This window comes from Cricetulus griseus (genome assembly GCF_003668045.3).
Source record: "Cricetulus griseus strain 17A/GY chromosome 1 unlocalized genomic scaffold, alternate assembly CriGri-PICRH-1.0 chr1_0, whole genome shotgun sequence".
In the NCBI taxonomy this organism is placed as follows: domain Eukaryota; kingdom Metazoa; phylum Chordata; class Mammalia; order Rodentia; family Cricetidae; genus Cricetulus; species Cricetulus griseus.
In genome coordinates this window covers 62831574-62850212 of record NW_023276806.1, presented here as the reverse complement: position 1 = coordinate 62850212, position 18639 = coordinate 62831574, and the positions used below count along the sequence as shown (strand labels likewise).

At 43.9% G+C, this 18639-nt stretch overlaps 1 protein-coding gene and 1 long non-coding RNA gene across 4 annotated transcripts in view; one reads left to right on the top strand and one right to left on the bottom strand.

Annotated features, from left to right (window-relative positions):
• Positions 1–583: 583 nt before the first annotated feature.
• Positions 584–18639, bottom strand: part of LOC113833127 — a 183307-nt gene continuing 165251 nt past the window's right edge. The window contains exons 2-5 of one of the 3 annotated variants that reach the window (XR_004772036.1): positions 15359–16027; positions 14640–14845; positions 6274–6353; positions 584–5281 (exon numbers count right to left, since the gene is read on the bottom strand). This is a non-coding gene — a long non-coding RNA (uncharacterized LOC113833127). Of the gene's footprint in view, positions 5282–6273; positions 6354–14639; positions 16028–18639 lie in introns of all 3 variants that reach the window. The other 2 variants (XR_003480682.2, XR_004772037.1) reach the window with 2 other exon arrangements.
• Crnn (cornulin) lies at positions 5139–7682 on the top strand. The gene is made up of 2 exons (XM_027393390.2): positions 5139–5276; positions 6315–7682. The coding sequence occupies exons 1-2, from the start codon at positions 5139–5141 to the stop codon at positions 7680–7682; spliced, it is 1506 nt and encodes a 501-aa protein (XP_027249191.2).

The following is an 18639-nucleotide window of genomic DNA, read 5'->3' as shown; positions in this document are numbered from 1 at the left end:
TTGGGAATTTCTAGTTTGCTTTCTCTATGAAGACTGAAATTCGGAGTCCTGGACATGGCAGATTGCAACTATCCTGGCTAAAATATGGATGCCTAAGACATTATCCACATGCACTGCCTGGTTCATAACTGAGAAACAGGGCCAGCACCATCTGTCAGTCAGGGATTAGACGAAGGAGTGACATATCCTAAATCACTAGATTCTTGTCTGCATGGTTATCAGGCATCTACCTAGTCATTCCTGGTGTTTCCAGGGCTGACTCCTCAGAGCTACTCACTGTGCTTCCAGGGTGTTCTTCACAGGGAGCTTTGGGAAATATGGATGAAATTGGAGAGAGGATAATGGAGGCCCAGAACTTTGACTATTTGATTTTGTTTTGTTTGTTTCCCTTCCAAGAACCACTTCTCTGTCACCTTTCTTTCAATTAGGGATTTGTTGTTGGTAACAAATTCCACCAAATTTTTCTTCATACAAGCTGCTTCTGGAAAGAGCTCTCTAGTCTGCAGAAATATTGTACTCTTTTTTTTTTTCCCAAAATGAAGAAAAGAATCATGGCATGCTCTGGTTTTTGACATAACACAACTGTTGTTCCAAAGGAAATAGTTTATTCTTAAACATAAGTGACCATGACCTGATAACAGATTCAGGGTGCCTTAGGTAGCATGTTCCAACATGGGGGTTACAGACTCAGAACAAAAGACAAATCACCCCTACTGGACATTCTGATAAGACATAATGCAGGTGGGTAATAGCAAGACAGGGAAATCTCGGCTATGAGTCTCAGATGTACTCTGATGACAAACTCATCTTTTAAGTTGGTACAAGCTAGCCATGTCAAGCTTAGCAATATTCCAACTTCAATCTACAAGTCAATATGGCGTTAATTCAGATACCCTGGTAGAGGATAAATGGCTATTAAAAGTACTAAAGATAGCCTGAGGTCATTTTGGCTCTCACTGTAGCATTCTACCTCTGCAATCATGGTGTTAATAATCAGTCAGCCTTCAGAATATCTTCAAAATGTGAGTATTTTTAGGCAAATGCAATTAACATTGTCTGCTACTTTGGGAGTACAGCATAAATGGCCACCCTCTATTACCCCTTCACCATTGTGCGTTCCTCAGTGTGTATAAGGTCTGGTGAGCAGGCTTTCAGTAAGGGATGGATTATTGGCTGCTGCTATGATGACAGAAATTCAGGCCACTCAAGAATCTTCATTGTGAGAAGTTACCTGTCACTCAGCCTGAGAGAAGCCCTGATGTGTCTCCCACTAACCAACGGTGATCTGGCAGGTGGTGCAGACTACATTGGGAAAGACAACTGACTTAACAAATGATGCTGAGTCCACCGAACTGTCTACAAAGGCGTGTGTGTGTGTGTGTGTGTGTGTGTGTGTGTGTGTGTGTGTGTGTGTGTGTGTGTACATGAGCATGCAAGCATGAGCACATGCACAAACACAGTTAACAATTACATTCCTCTTGTGGCCCAGAGACAGTGACTATGAAGTATGGCAGGAGAGAATTCAAAGGAAGGTATTGCTACTGTGAAAGCTAGGCTGAAATGACTAATACTTTCACGTTAGATATTGCTGTGAACTGTGGAGGATAGGAGTTTCTACAAGTCAGTATGAAGGATTCTTTCCTTTGGCCTTGCTTCTCATATCCACAGGGCCACTGGGTTCTTACTGTTAAGTGAAAATTCCACGCATGATCATGTCAATCCCTTTCTCACCACCTGTAAAATACTACCTATTCAGAGCAGAAAGTATTTTGTTGTTGTTTGAATAAAAATGGAAACCATCAAGGACATCACAAGAAAACCCACAGGATCAACTAACCTGTGCTCATAGGATTTCACAGATGCTGAACCAACAGCCAGGGAGCCTGCATGGAATTGACCGAGGCCCTCTGCATATATGTGACAGTTGCGTAGCGTGGTCTTCTTGTCGGACTCCTAACAAATGTAGCAGGGGGTACCTTTTGCTGGCTTTTGGGACCCTATTCCTCATACTGGATTGATTGCCCAACCTTAATACAAGGGGAGGTGCTTCATCTTACTGCAACTTGATATGCCATGCTTTGTTGATATCCATGGGAGGCCTGCCCTTTTCTGAATAAAAATGGACGAGGAGTTGGATGGGGAGGTGGCAGAGTGAGAGTGGGGAGGGGAGAGACTAGAAGGAGGAGAGGGAGGATAAACTGAGGGTGGGCTGTAAAATAAACTAATAAATAATAAAATTGAAACCACATCTGGTTGGGAGGTGGGGCAGGGATAGCTCAGTCTATAAAGTATTTGGCTTAAAAGCACAGGACCTGAGTTCAACCCCCAGAATCCAGATTAAGAAAACTTGGGTGTGGTGTTGTGTACTTGCAACCTCAGCACTGGGGAAGTAGAGACAGGCAGATTCCTGGAGCTTTCTGGCCAGCCAGCCTAGCCTAATGGGAGAGTTTCAGGCCAGTGAGAAATTGCCTCAGAAAAAGAACATGGAGTGAGGAAGGTACCTGAGGAAAACAGCTGAAGTTTACCTCTAACTTCCATGCATGCGTACATACATGTGTGCATACACACACACACACACACACACACACACACACACAAAGACCATTTAAGGCCTCATAAACCAGGCAATTCCAAAACAAGAACTTAGAACTTGTCTAAGTTAACAGCAGTGGTATCGGAAAGTGGGGGGTGTGGGGGACACGTTGAAAGGAATAATTTTCAATAAACAGATATGTTCTTGAATGCTTGAATAAAGAACAAGACTTCTATGACTTTGCAGGCTCCTGGACATGCAAAATATCCCCTAGGATCTCAGGCCTGTGTAAAGTACTGCTGAGCCCAACTCATTGGAAAGGGACCTCCTAGTCATAAGAAGAAGACCATTGCAAGTGGCAGCTCCAACCATGGTGGAAAGGGCCCGTAATTAAAGGGAAGCAGCCGTGGGTCAGAAGGTGAGATGGAGAAGAAAGGAGGTGGGGCTGGGCTGGGCTGAGCCTTAGATGAATCAAGCCTTCGTGTAGGGTGGAGACATCCTGTCTAAAATACATATGAGTGCCATTAAATCCTCTATAAAAGGTTCATGTCCCCACTGACAAGTACTCTACACACTGCTTGACAGAAACTTGTCCCATCCTGCCTGGGCATTAGGTAAGTTCCTTCCAGAAAAAATTCTTGCTCATTCTCAGTGTCTTGGCAAGCTGAACTCATGAATCCAGGGCTGTCAGATCTGAGCTGTTAGGTCTCAGTGGTGAGCTGGAGGCAGGAAGGGCCCCACAGAGCCCCTGGCTTGCTGAAGCCAGAGCACTTGGGAAATGCGCTGCTTCTGAGGCAATCCAGCTTTCTCCTCTCTCTGGCTCTAGCCTGCAGCTCTTCCCACGGGATGATGTGGGCAGCAACAATGGAACCACCCACCACCCACGCACCTTCCTGGATCAGCGTAACTTTTTTTTTCCCTAAGGTTATGGAAGGTTCTTTGCAGTGCTCAGAGCCTGTGGGATCAGAAGCAGTTTGTTCCTACCAATGCAGACAATAAACTTGTCTTATGGAGAAAGGGGCCAATATGAACTTCCTTCCTGATTCTAAATTTTTACATAGGCAAGCTAAATTTGTAGATTTATTCTAAGAATCTGAATTGTTACTAAAAGGACATTTTGGTCTTTTCACTACTAATAGGTCAGCGATTAAAGACTGTCATGTACACGGGGGTGTTTTCCATCTGTGTCAAGGGATATATTTGAAGTTATATGCCCTGAAGCACACAGAAGGAAGCGTCTAAGTTACTGACTCCTGGGTCAGTAGAAAAGTTGCCCCTGTACAGCCCACCTGGGGTCTAGACTTCCTCAATCCTCTGACCACACTCACCTGCTTTTCCCTGAACCATACCTCCTTCCTTCCCTCACTCCTTGCTTCTCTATGCCATCCTCTCCCTACAATCCTCCTCCTCATCTCAAAGGTCCCTTCACTGGTTTTCCAGATGCTGCAAGCTTCCATCTCTCTTTGTATTTCAACCTTTCAGTCTTTGGCACCTCTCCTCCTTCTGCTCTCCCCGAGTCTTCTATTTAACATATTTATGCCTCTTGCCCATTCAGTCACACTCATCTTCAACTTCGCCTGCTTAAAAATTTTGTCTAGGAACCATCCATCACAGGTCATCAGCCCTTTAGATTTGATAGACCATGTGTCTTTTACAGAAGCTGATCTCTCTTACAGGTTCCAGGACTGAGGACAGAGTATCTTGGCACCAGAAAGGCACCCCCAAACCTAGTATCCCCAAAAGATGCATCCTATCCTCTTCCTGAATCCCTTCTCCAGGAAAGTTGAGAGGGTAGGGCTGGATCCTTAGAGCTCCAAGCCAAAAGGGGCTAACCCCTGTTTGTACTTAATACCTTCTGATGTCCCCAGTAGGACACTACCACCCTAGAAACAGGCAAAAAAAAAATTCCATTCAAAGGTATAGTCTAAAGAACTAATTGGATACGGGTTAAAAGAAAATAATGTGTGACCTTCACAAATCTACCTCTTCTGAGCTCTTTCCCCACCTATGGAAATACTAGTTATAATAAGGGGCATAAGCTATGCTACACAGGAAAGTGCTTTGTGAGCAGTTCAGCGTCTATAGCTGTACACAAATTATATATGTGTAAATGTGTGTAATAATAATGATGATGATACTTAATAGCTACCACTTAGCATAAACCAGGCATCAGCAGGGTGCCTTTTATGAATTATCTTCTAAAGCCTTTATGATAACTCTCTGAAGTGAGTGCTAAGTATCAGCTTCCTTCACAGTGAATCCACTGAGGCTCGGAAAAGAGAAGCATGTTGGTCCAGCTCACATCAGGCAGGTGGTGAAGCCTGGCATTAAATGTTGACTCAAAAATATCCTTCCAAGTCCTGAGGGTTCCTCCTTTCCACGATAAAGTACATTTTGAGGAAAAGATGGAGGAAGGTAGAGAAACCCCAAATAGAAAGGACTAAATCACAGAGTACTGTGAGGAAAACGCAGGGTTAGGGTTAGGGTTAGGGTTAGGGTTAGGGTTAGGGTTAGGGTTAGGGTTAGGGTTAGGGTTAGGGTTAGGGTTAGGGTTGTCTATGTTGCCCATACAGGGGCTTTCATGTCTTCCAGCTTAGCTGCACAAATGCCTCAGTTGCTGCAAAACATTCACGGGATCATCGAAGCCTTCGGATGCTATGCCAGGTCAGAGGGTGACTGCAAAGTGCTCACTCGTGGGGAGCTGAAGAGGCTCCTGGAACATGAGCTTGCTGACGTCATAGTGGTATGCTATGGGGGAATGAGAGGGAGAAACGTGATAAGCATAGCCAAAGCATGTTTACCTGCAAGGGCTCTTTCCTGGGGAATACAAAGGACAAGCAGCCAAATTCAAGTCTGCTAGCTCTGCTGGTAGTTGTGCAGGCAGACATGGCAGGCGACACATCCTGGTTCTTAGAGAAAAGACTGGTGCTTTGATCTCATTCTCTCTTTAAATTAATTTTAATTTCAAGACAATGTAATGAAAGACTCCAAGGGGACATTTCAGGCAAGAACCGACTCTTCAAATGGCCTAGAAGGGAAAGTAGTCACCACTTTCCGGTGCTTCTCAAATGTGACACAGTAACATTCCCTATACCGTTCTGAAATGTGATTGCTTATTAGCATCCGTTAAGAGGTTGTTCCTGCCTTGCACAAAGCAGCTGCTTAGAAATATTAGCTCACTTTTCAGGTCAAAAATGAGACTTTGGAGCACTAGTTCTGAACAGCTGTGGGTGCAGGAGACTCTGAGAGATCAACCCAACCAGCAAACCAGAACCAGAGCCCCAATGCACTTCGTTGCCTTAACATCTAAAGCAGATGGAATAATGAAGTCCTTAAGTACTAGGATGGTGCCTGCATACTTAGAGCAGCCTGTTGTCCTACTAGGATTGCCCATCATGGGAACTCTCTGGATTCCCATGGGGCTGGGTTCCTGCTGTGCTTCCAGTGGGGTTGGCACCAGGGGCAAAGGCCACGGACAGTCACAAGAAGGAGCCAGGAGCCCAGACCATTGCATACAAGCACATGTGTTCCGTCTTCAGCATATCTTTACCCAGTGAATCATCCTGCAGATCTGAAATCGAGGATATATAAACAAAAGGTGCTTCCTACCCTGGAGTAAGAGAGCTGCTACAACAAAAGACACAATTACACTGTGATGCTATGGGCAGTGCTGTGGGTCTGAGAGCCCCCAGTCTGCAGTGGGGTGAGGGAGCCTAGAAACTGAATGCAATGGATCTGACCTTAGAGGAGCAGTGCTGACATGGCTCCATCTCTCCTCCAGAATCCCCATGATCCCTCCACGGTGGATGAAGTCCTGCGCCTGTTGGATGAAGATAACACAGGGACTGTAGAGTTCAAAGAATTCCTAGTCTTGGTGTTTAAAGTTGCTCGGGCCTGCTTTAAGACACTGAGTGAGAGTTCTAGGGGTGCTTGCATGTCCGACATGTCTGAATGCTGTTCTCCTGGGTCCTCGAAAGAGCTGGAACAAGGCCAGAGAGGTGGCACTGGAGGGGGAAGGGATGGAGCAGAGCAGTGCTTTGAGGACAGCAGCAGTGGACAGAGGGATCAGGTGTCTAAAAAACAGGTCAGGGTAGGGACACACACCCAAAGTCAGGACAGCTACCCTACACAGGGTAGCAGTCACGACAGGGAGCTTGAGTCTCAGAGACAGGAGATGGTAAGCCAGCAAACACAAGTGACAGGACAGGTGGCGCAGACCCCGAGAAGAGAAGACAAGACTTGGACCAGAGAGAGGAGGTCAGAGATGCCGTCACAGATTAGCCAACAGACAGAGGAGGCCGCAGCTGGACCCACAACTCAGACCCAAGGAGGCCAGGACAGAGGAACTAACAGCCACAGCCAAGACAGGAGCCAGGCAGACCAAGCTGCTACACAACACTACCAGACACAGACAGGGTCTCATACTCAGATACACACCCAGACGGTAGAACAGGGCTGGAGGCAGCAGACAGGAAGTGACAGAATCCAGACACAGGGATCCATCTATGAGACTCAGGGCCAAGATAGGAACCAGGCAGGCCAGGCTGCTGAAGAACACCAACAGGAAAAATCATATACTCACACCCAGACCACAGAACAAAGCAGGAGTCAGCAGGCAGAAAATAGCAGCATCCAGACACCTGGGTCCATCTATGACCAAAACAGAAGGACTGAGATCCATGGGCAAGACAGCAGTCATGCAGAACAGGTAGGGGCAGGACACTTCCAGACACAGACTTTGGAGCATGATAGGAACCAGTCTGCAGGTCGGGTAGGGGCTCCAGAAAAGGGACAGGCTCAGATACAGTCAGGCATAGTGCAAAGCTGTATACCAGAAAGCAACTATGAAACAGAAGAGCCAGGACTAGGAGGTCAGGTTCAGTCTAAGACAAGCACTGTGAAAGAAAGACCAGACTGGAGCAGTAATCACCCAAGTCCAAAGGGAGGGCAGGGACAGAGGGTACCCACTGTGATTAGAGATGAGTGGGTCAATGACCACACGAGGGAAATAGTGATCCGTAGCCAGGATCCGGGTAGCCTGCACTCTCGTGCTCCCTCGGCTCAGGGCCAGGATGCAGCACGGATGGAGGAGAAGAAAGGAATCGAAGCCAAGGGGCAATATTCCTACTTGAAGACAGACCAGCCATGACTTCCCCTGACTCCAGTGCCCAGTGCCAAAAGACAGCTGAACTCACTCACTACCCTGCCCTGCCCTGCTCTGCCCTGGAACATTGATGGGCAGCCATGATTCTTCTCATTTGGTTCTTTCTCAGTGGTCATTTCTACAGGGTGCTTCCTTGTCTAAATTCATTTCTCTTGCCTGCTTTTCTGTGCAGACACTCTCAGAAACAGGAAGGCATAGACGAGCCCATCTCTTTGCACTGAATTCCCTTCATATTTCAGGGGTTTACAGAGCTTTTTATCTCTGCTATCTGTCCATTCCATCCAAATGCATCAATAAAAGCTTAAGTTCTATTGGATAATTTCTACTGACGTGACCAACTGCAGTCTCTCGAGTGCGGACGCTGACTTGAACATAGTCCATCACTCAAGGAACACAGGAGAGAACATGTGATTCTGAGAGTTTCAGAGAGCTGAACAGAGGAGAGAGAGCATATTTTGTACTTGGCAGAGAGGAGTCAGGGGTTGCCTTCTTCTGTGGGAGCTTTCTGTGATGGCCCTCAAAGGATCACAGTATCTTTTTTTTCTCTTATTATTATTATTATTATTATTATTATTATTAATTCAAGTTAGGGAACAGGCTTGTCTCACATGTAATTCCCCTCTCCCTCTCCTTCCCCTCTCCCCCATTCCTTCTCCCCCACCTCCAACCTACCCCCCACCCCATCCACCCACCACTCCCCAGGCAGGGTAGGGCCCCCAACCGGGGCTCCACCAAGTCCACCAAATCTTCCTGTGCTGGGCCTAGGTCCCTCCCGATGTGTTCAGAGACAGAGTGCATCCCTTCAAGTGGGATGGGCTCTCGAAGTCCCCCACACACACCAGGGCAAAATGCCAGTCCACCTCCGGAGGCTCCCAGGTGAGGTTACTACTAAATGCAGGAAGACCCTCAGGGGCTGTGCTGGGAAGGGAAGAAGGCATGTTTTACCAGAGGCTTAGCCAGGAGTAAGAGGCCCTGAGTTTCACCCCCACCTCTGTGCCAACACTTACCATCCTATTGCCCCACTCAGTGGGGTTTCAGCAAGAAGACACAGGGCAGAAACTCTCTGCTAGTCTTTCTTTGAGAATGACCAGGGAGGTAAGGGATTTTTTGTTTTGTTTTTATTGGTATGTGTATGTGTACCACACAGGAGCTTTCAGAGGTCAGAAATAGGCATTAGATCTCCCTGAAAATGGGGTTATGGATGGTTGTGAGTTGCCATGGGGTGCTGGGAATCGGACTTGGTCTTCTGCAAGAGCAGTAAGTACTCCTAACCACTGAGCCATCTCTCCAGTCCAGGAAGGTAAGAGTTTCAAACCCTCAGCCTAAAGAGTCCCACTCTTTGGAGTGAAACTTGTGACTAATATTTACAAACTTAGGAGTGGATACTTATATCACAGAATGGATAGTCTGGAAGCTCTTCCACAAGTATGCAGAAAACCTATTTTTTCACTTTGATGTCAGTTTGTGAAAATTTCTAAGAATAAAACAAAATCTGGTAGGCTGAATACCTCCAAAGATGTACCTCGACCAACACTAGACACCTGTGAATATTTCTCCTTGTATCTCTAAAGGGGCTTTGCAGGACACTGAGGTGGGGTTGATTCTTGCCTGAATGAGCTCTGTATAATCACAAAGGTCCTTATAAGAGTGAAACAAGGGGTTCAATGGTCAGTGAGAGATATGATGGTGGGACCAACAGTTAGAGCTTTGGTCAAAGGGCAAGGGATACAAGTAGACTCTCAAAACTAGAAAAGGAATTTCCCAATGACCCTCAGAAGGAATATAGTCCTTCCAGCACCTTGATTGTAGACTAGACCTCTGCCCCCTAAGGCTGTAGGAGTAAAAGTTTTACTGTAGTTTTAAATTATTAAATTTGTGTTTATTTGTGACAGTAGAAATAGAAAATGAGCAAAAAATAAAATCCATCACCAAGGGCAAGTGTAAGTATGTGGGGAAGGCAGGGCTGGTCTTTGTGAGGACAAATTGAGATCCTATCCATCCACATAGGACTTTGAGTGTAAAGGCCAAGATAGATAGCAAGGAACTTGAAGGACCCAGGAAATGTCACTGCAACAAATTCTTCTTGTGGAATAAACACAGACAACAAGCCGGAATCACAGAAACATTTGGCATACAATCTGATAATTCATGTTTATTTATTTATTTTGGTTTTTTTCTTGGATTTTTAATGGTTTTTCAAGACAGGATTTCTCTGCATTGCTTTGGAGGCTGTCCTGGAACTCTATAGACCAAACTGGCCTTGAGCTCACAGAAATCCACCTGCCTCTGCTTCCCGAGTGCTGGGATTAAAGCAAATGCCACCAATGCCCGGCCTGATAACTTATGTTTAAATATATCTAATTTCAGAACTAAGACAGCATGATGTGGACAAGGTGACAGAACAGCATCTAATGTTATGTGCTATGAAAATATAAATATAAGCAGATAACAAAAAGAGCTTACAGAAAGCAGAGTTAGGGAGCTGGTTGCCTCATGCAAGTTCACACTTACAAGGGAAAACTAGGAGTAAAGGAATTTCACTTCAAATTAGACAGTGAGAAGGGGGAAAGGAGGTGTATGTGAAAAGAAATATGTAGTTTTTAAAACTTCTACTATTTAGACTAGAGAATGCATAGATAATAGGTAAGGGGAATAGGGAATATGTCATATGTAATGACACACTGCAACAATAATGACAAAATAAATGGGTGAATGAATGTTCTGCAACACCAAAAGACAGTTCAGAAATAAAGCAAATAAAACAGAAACACAAAGAACAATGTTACTGTGCACACCACACATTTCTATAAACGTGAAACAAAAATACTATGAAAGGAAAAGCATCTGGTACAATTTATAATGGTGTAAAGGGCTTCTCTCACTATTGAAAGAACAACTTTTCATATTAGGTTAATCTGATAAAAAGAAATAGAGAACAAGAGCTAGCGGGAGGAAGGGGCTTAGAAAATAATATTTTAAATGGGGGAGTTAGTAATTATCGGGAAAATATAGATTCAAACAAAAATTTAAAAGCTGAGGTCAAGATCTTGATCCCAGATTAGGTCATAAAACAAAAAAGGCCAAGAAGGGCCTAGAAGGGCTCTCTGGCTCCTTTTCCATGATGCCTTCTAGACAGAGTTGTGTCAAAATGAAGCTGAGCATCTCCTTCCTAGCCACTGAAACTCACTCAAGTGGATGATGAACACAAACTTCAGACTTTTTACAAGAAGTGTGTGGGGGCAGAAGTAGCTTCTGATGCTCTGGGTGACGAGTGGAAGGGTTATATGGTTCTCTTCAGTGATGGGAATACCAAGCAGGGTCTTCCCCTGAAGTAAGGTGTCTGGAGCCACAGCAGAGTGCTCCTGCTGGTGACCAAGGAGAACTGGAGAGAGGAAGCTAAATCTGTTTGGAGATGCATTGTAGATGACAATCTGAGCAAAGAGGAGGAATATTCCTGACCTGACAGACACTACTGCACCTGTTATTGGGACCCTAAAGAACTAGCAGAATCTATAAACTTTTCTAATCGCTCTAAAGAAGATAACCATCACCTATATGTTGTCCAAAAACCCTTAAACACAGAAGGTAAGAAATCTAAAGCAAGCCCAATTCAGCATCTTGTGTCCTGCAACATATATGCCATTGTATTGCTTTAAAGAAACAACACATTAAGAAAAATAAAAACGAGGCAGTGGAATATGCCAAATTTTGACCAAGAGAATTAAGGACACCAAAGAAAAATGCCAGGAATAGATTTCCAAGAGATGTCAGCTGTCCTCGCTGAGAGCTTCTATGTCTGAGTCCAGTCAAAACGTCCAGTGCTGGGGCTGCAGATGCATGCCAAAGTACCTGACTTTTTGTTTTAAACAGGTGCTGAGGATATGAATCAGGTTCTCATTTTTTGCATGGCAAGTGTCTCAATGACTAAGCCATCTTCCCAGGCCCTACATAAAGAACTATTTCTTTTAAGTAAGTTTTTATATGAACCAAGTGTGCTGGTTTGAAGTAAAATTGGCCCCCAAAAGGAGTGGCACTATTAGGATATGTGGCCTTGTTGGAGGAAGTGTGTCACAGTCGGGGAGGGCTTTGAGGTCTCTTTTGTTCGAGCTTCCCTCAGTGGGACAGTCAGTTGATTTCCTGTTGCCTACAAGATGGAGAAGTCTCAGCTCCAGCACCATGTCTGCCGGCTCACCTCCTTGCTCCCCTGCATGATGATAATTGACTGAATCTCTGAAACTGTTCACAAGCTCCCTCAATTAAACATTTTACTCTATAAGAGTTGCCATGGTTATGGTGTCACCTCACAGCAATAAAAACCCAAACTAAGACACCAAATTATTTCATAACCCAACAATGGAATCTAACACCCTAACACATAAAATAGTCAACAGGAGGCCACAAAATATTCTCAGCAACATGACTGCCTAAACAAGGATGACACCACTAGACAGGCCAAAGTGGATGGGGACAGCCCATGAAGTCTCAAAAATGCACATAGAACAATAGGCAACTAAGGATTAAGGAAGGCTGAGAGCAGGAGAAATAGTCTTCCCCAGGGAAGGGCACACTGACGGGTTATGAAATACCAAATTCTCAGCCCTAAAAACACACATGTAAGCGACAGCGTACAGACTGAGCAGGATGTGTTGGGAAGGTATACATATATGGTGTGTTTACATATATGCATGTAACAGCAATTAATGGAAAAAGAGGCATGAATTTGAAAGAGAGCAAGAGGGGTATATGGAAGGATTTAGAAGGCGCAAAGGAAAAGGAGAAACGATGCAACTATAGTATAACTATAGAAATAAAAAAGGTACTTGGGACACGTGCCTGGTGCTTAGTAAAGGCTCAAAAAAGCTACAGTTTGTTACGAAAAAAATATTAATCCATTATTATTCAAAAGAGAAATAATACAAATACGGTTCTCACAGATGCATGAAATACTGATAAATAAGTTGTTGCTGGAAATTAACAGTGACATTTACACCACTAAACAACTCTTGGACAAAGGAAGAGTAATAGAAAGTAAAATTACAGAATTCTTTGGAAATGATAGCTATTAATTGAAAAGCTGGAAAAATACTAAGTCCCCCCAAAATGGAATGAAGAATTAATAAAATTACAAGGAGAAATTAGCAACTAATAATAGAAAAGCAGTCAGCTAATGAGTCAGTAAATAGCTTTCCTTATTACTATTTTAATCAACACAATATAAACTATAAAGAAACTTATTGTTAAGACCAAAAGGGCTACAATGTGCAAATGCATAAAATGAGAAACAGTGATGGGTAAAATACAGAAACCAATAGTACACATAAGAAATTCAATCCTTTGAGTTGATGAGAAAGCTCGGTGGTGGTTAAGATCCCAGCACCCACATCAAATAGCTCACAAACAACAGTGCCAAGCGATCTGAAACCCACTTCTGGCCTCTATGGGCACCTGCACACATACAAATACATAAATAAAACTCACTAAAAGTACAGTCCTTATATATGTATTAAAGACAGCATAGCTTGTTTAACACTTAGAAACTCAAACTATATTGAGAAACCATTTTCACCATCAGTATATGACTAAACCCTAAAAATTTAGGAATAGTGAGAAGACCTCACACCTCCTGGTGGGAACAGAAACTGATACAGCCTGAGGAGGCAAAAGGTTTGTGCAGCTCAACACTGTAAGAGCCTGTCTCCTTCTTGCTCTGTCTGTGTAGGTGAAGAGGCATACACCCACAGTCAATAACTATTTGTTAAAGGAACTAACTGACTTACTTGATCCTTCCTTTCATACACATGAGTTACAATAATCCCTACATAGACCAGTGACTAAAAGCTGGACACAATCCAGCTCACACCTATTACCAAGAAGCACTGGTCTCAGAACTCACATTCCCACAGAGCTTCCAGAATAGGAGGGGGTTAAAGGCCAGAAAGCCCTCTGACAACTGTTTCCTGTTATAAACTGGCAGAGTAAATCTGTGAATGCCAGTCCCAGGATCTGGGCTCTGCAGTCATGGCCACCAGCCCCAGGATCTGGGCTCTGAGGACATGACTGCTGCTCAGAAGGATCTGCTATCAGGCAACTCAGAGTTGGGGTGCCCTCAAAGCTCTGCACTCAGGGTGCCCAGGTGCTCTATCCCAGGCCATGCCCTCTGTTTCCTTTGGGAGTTCACAAGTCTTTCTAGAACTTTTAAGTTTCCATACACATGCCTTTTCCCCAAAGAATGTGCCTATTATTTTAGGCCAAAAGGAAAAAATTTGCAAAAATATACATACTCGGCGGGAATGCAAAATTTACTTGAAGCCAGTGGGATAAACTCTAAAATTTCTCTTGGAGGACAGACTCTTTCTCCCGTGCCATCATCACAGGAGATATAATTCCTGTGACTTTTTCAACTTCCCTATAATTGTGTTTTTAAAGTTACTTAGCTATAAGTAGTACATTTACCTGATTCTAGTATAACTTTGCAACTGCAGTGCACAATCTCAAGGAAAATAAGGCACATTGAAAGTTTCTTAATACTAAATTTAACAGTGAATGAGATTTCTGAGCTTTTATTTCTAAACATTTAAATGCTTTTTAATGCCCATTTTGTGCAGGTAACAAAAAATGGGTCAGGGAAGATGGCTCAGTAAGTGAAATATTACCCATGGAAGCATAAGAACATGAGTTCAGATCCCAGCGTGCACATAAAAACCCAGATGTGATGATCCACACCTGTGACCCTGGTGCTGGGGGGTGGGGCTGGATGGAGACAGGCAGAAGAACCCAGAGCTTGCAGATCAGCCAGTCTAGCCAGTCAGTGAGCAACAGGTTGAGTGGGAAGCCCTATCTCAAAAGCTAAGGTGTAGGACAACAGAGGAAGATAATGGATGTCCACCTCTAGCCTCCACATGCCTGTGCACAAATGCAGACAAACAGCGCATGAACACGTACATTTTCTACACAAACAGCAAACAACTTGCAGCATCCGTGGCAATCGCTGTGGGAGTGGGAGTAGCGCAGCCCGGAAGCATAAACAGCAGAGGCTTTCAGAAACTGTCTTAAGAATTTCCTCTGGGAAAGAACACCTTGTCCCAGCCAGCATCCGGTGCCTTTTTCTGTCACATTGGTGACCACCAGAGCCTCAGACCCGCCTCCACCTAGAGGAGTGATAGAGATGGGTAGACAACAGTGTAAGAATACACTCAACAACATAAACAGCAAACACCTTTTGCATACTTGTAGAAAAACAGTCATCTATTCCTGACGTTGAAACGCTTATAAGCTCCTGTTGCACTGGTCACAGTATGGGAAGTGGCCCTGTCCTCAGGGATACTGAAACTGAGGCCTTTGAAAGTCCAGCAAGCCAGGTAAAGAGGGACGGCAAATTGTATTGCTGCCCCCTAGCGTCACTTAAGAATAGCACCACTAAAATATTCCTGAAGGAACTTTGCTTTTTTTCCGGAGCCAAAAGACCTGGGGGACACAGGAGAAGCTCAGCACTACAGCCTTTAACTGCAGAAGCAGAGGGAATGGCCTGGAAGCATCAGGCATGCTCCACTCCCAGTGTCTCTGAGCAATGGGATTTCAGCTGTGTTTCTCTGTTGAGGAGTGTCCTTCATGCAGCCACTCCCACCACCAAATGGATCCGGGCATCTGCAGAGCCATATCACCTGTAAGGACCTTGGTTGAACTGTAGAGTTATGATGGTGATGCAGGTGACTGATTTTCTCTTCTGGGGAGCATGTGCTTAGAGCAGCTCCTTCAGTGAGCAGGAAGGTAAGCATCCTACAGATTTCCATCCACCGGGTGGAAATGGTGATCTGTATGTTTTTCTCACAGGTCCTGAGTTCTGGATGCTTATGTGAACATGGTGAATTTGTTTCTTAGCACCAGTGTAGACCACACAGTGCTGTGCCACACTCGTCAGCACCCTCTGTTTATATATGAACAGCAGGTAATGAATGCCAACTCCTTTTGCCAGACGCTACATACAGTGAGCAGTGCTGGGGCTGGAGAGGGAGCACCTTCTACCTCCATATTTCTAACTAAGAGGAGGAAAGAAACTAAAGCGACCACATGACTTTCTTCTAGTGTCTGCATAAGTGGCCAGGGGCCGATAGATCCCCAAGTTTTTACTGGGGTCTATAGGTTAGGCTATGGAACATGCTGGAACAGAGGACACTATATTCCCAAGGCAGCACCATTCCCTGCCCATCATGACTTCTTCCACTGCAAGCCTTCTTCTCTTGGCACAGATCATCTTTCCAGGAAAAGAGATTTAACATGGGATGGAAAGAAGAAATGGCAACACATGCCATCATCAGTCTCTGCTCGTCTGTCTGGAAAAGAAAAGTATACTATTTAGAAAACTAGGCAGCCAGATACGACACTAAACACAGGGTTTTGCTGACACTAAACACAGGGCTTTGCTCAAGCTTTCTGTCATTTTGTGTAGAGTATACAGGAACTCAGTCAGGCCATTATTTTAAATGCCCTAAATAACAAGACACAAATTTAGCTGCAAATGAGTATAGATTTATCTCAGGAAAATCACAAAAGACCAAAGAAAGAAAGGAAGAAAGAAGGAAAGGAAATTAACTATTATGCAGAAATAGTTATTGTTATTTAACCCTCCTAGACTTTCCCCATGAAAATTATCATAAAAGTATCACTATGAAAATGTATCCCTATATGCACAAATAAATCTATGAATATCTATAAATTATACATTTGTATGTTAACTATACAAATTACATCTTCATGCAAATTACATGTACATATCTAAACACATACACAGGATATAAACATGTATGCTCATGATTCGTAACAGACTAGCTTCCTATGTTAGTGACTTAGGGCAGGTCGTGTCAGCAGGCTTTGGTGGTTAAGATTCTGTGTTAGGGTGAAAGACTGAGCATTTCCCAAGAGGTGTGCCTCTCATCAGGGGAATTTGTCTTAATAGTTTTGTCTCTATTGTGGAGAAAATAATGGTACGTCTTCATAGGTAGGTGTGAGAATAAATAAAGCCATACACTCAATTCCCAGCAAATGGCATGGTAAGCCCTCAACAAATTCGAAGAATTGAACAGAGCATTCAGGTCAGCCATTTATAAAGCAAAGAATGATTTAAGAAGGAATAGGTCTGATCAGAAAGACTTTGAGCCATGCAGAAGATCATCATAGACTATAATTCCTTGCCATAACAAGAACTTTGGCTTCTAACAGCTGCAATGGCCATGGTTAATTGGGGGGGGGGGTTCAACTCAAAGAAAACCCAAGAATTAGGGATGAACCAGTCCTATTCTACGTGTACATATGCAACACCACCCCTCCCAGGCTGCTCTTCTGTCCACTTGGGCAAAAGCAGGCTAGCACTGCTCCATCTTTCTCCCTCTAGTTGGCTTATTTTCCACAGGATTCAGGGAGGAGGGTGTGAGCAGCTGGAGAGGCTGGTCGATCATTTGCAATGATTGCATCTGACTTACAAATATTCAACAAAGTAGAACAATCTAGGCCACATGGACAAGAAAATTCACTTTTCTCTGTTTGCTTCATAATACGTTTCATCACTTGGGTTTTTTTTCTTCTAAAGCAATTTCAACACACACTGAAAAGAATTCCCACACATGAGCAGATATCTATCTAATTTTTTGAATTAAACCCCAAATATAAATACAAATAAAAATGCTGCTACTCACTGTTTTGTATGTTGTGACTATGAATACTGAATACACACACACACACACACACACACACACATACACACACACACACACACACAGAGAGAGAGAGAGAGAGAGAGAGAGAGAGAGAGAGAGAGAGAGAGAGAGAGAGGGTGTTTATTATAACATGAGCCAGGTGTACTCTTCTGTCAAGAAGTTTGCATGTAACTAATGGACACAATAAGAAATACCTTGAGTTAACCATGACCTTTGTCTGTGGACCCCCTAGATGAACCCAGGCTTGATAAAATTCCTGGTGGCTACAGAATAGTCACCATTGATTCTTCAAGTGGCTGTTTGAGCCACCTCCACTGAGGCAGAGAGATGTGTTGCTAATTGGACTCTGCTCACCACAGTCATGAACTTCCATCCCCAAACACCTGTCAATTCACCAGGGACCTTTTTTCCATTGCCTGTTACTCATAATAAACACATAGATGCCCTTATAAACTACACAACTAAAATCTGCCTATTTTCCATGACACACCAGCCAGGAACTCACTGCCCCAGTTACCATCTATTATTTCCTGATAAGATCAGTAGCCATACCTACTGTTGAAGTATTTGTTTGTCTTATGAATGGGTGTCATGAAATTTAATTACACCACCTTATCCACAGTCGTTGAAAAATTTAAGTCACACCTTCACATGCATAGAGTATTAGTTGTTCCAAAATTAAACAATGCAAGAATCTAAAGTAAACCACAGATTTATGTTTTTTCCACCCATGATCTAGTTTTTCTCACTTGACTGGTTCTGGCTTCCTGCCACGCCCCCCCCCCCCGGGTTTTCCTATCCGATTTTTCTGTTGTTTTTTCCTGCTGGATACCTTTATACATGCATTTCATCAAGGTAAATGCCAGGCTGCTGGCAGCTCAGCTAGGATTTGTGGCCTCTGTTGAAATCAGTTTATCTAGTTCAGTGGCATGCCACAAGCACTAAGCCCACACTTCTTCACAGGGGAATCCAATTGTCCACCAGATGAAGACACATTCTGTTACCTACAAGCAGCATGACAACCTTTACCTCTCCCCAAGTCCGGGAACTAATGATAAAATTCAGTTTTGATTTTGGAACATTTCTGTCTTCCCTATGCAGATCTCAGAGTGTGGATCATCTCCTAAGAACATGATGATATAGCGGACAGCCATCAAAGTCAGTGTCACAGAAGCGACTGGGCCACCTAACTGTGTGTGACTGTGGACCTCTGGATATTTCTCAGCTTCAGT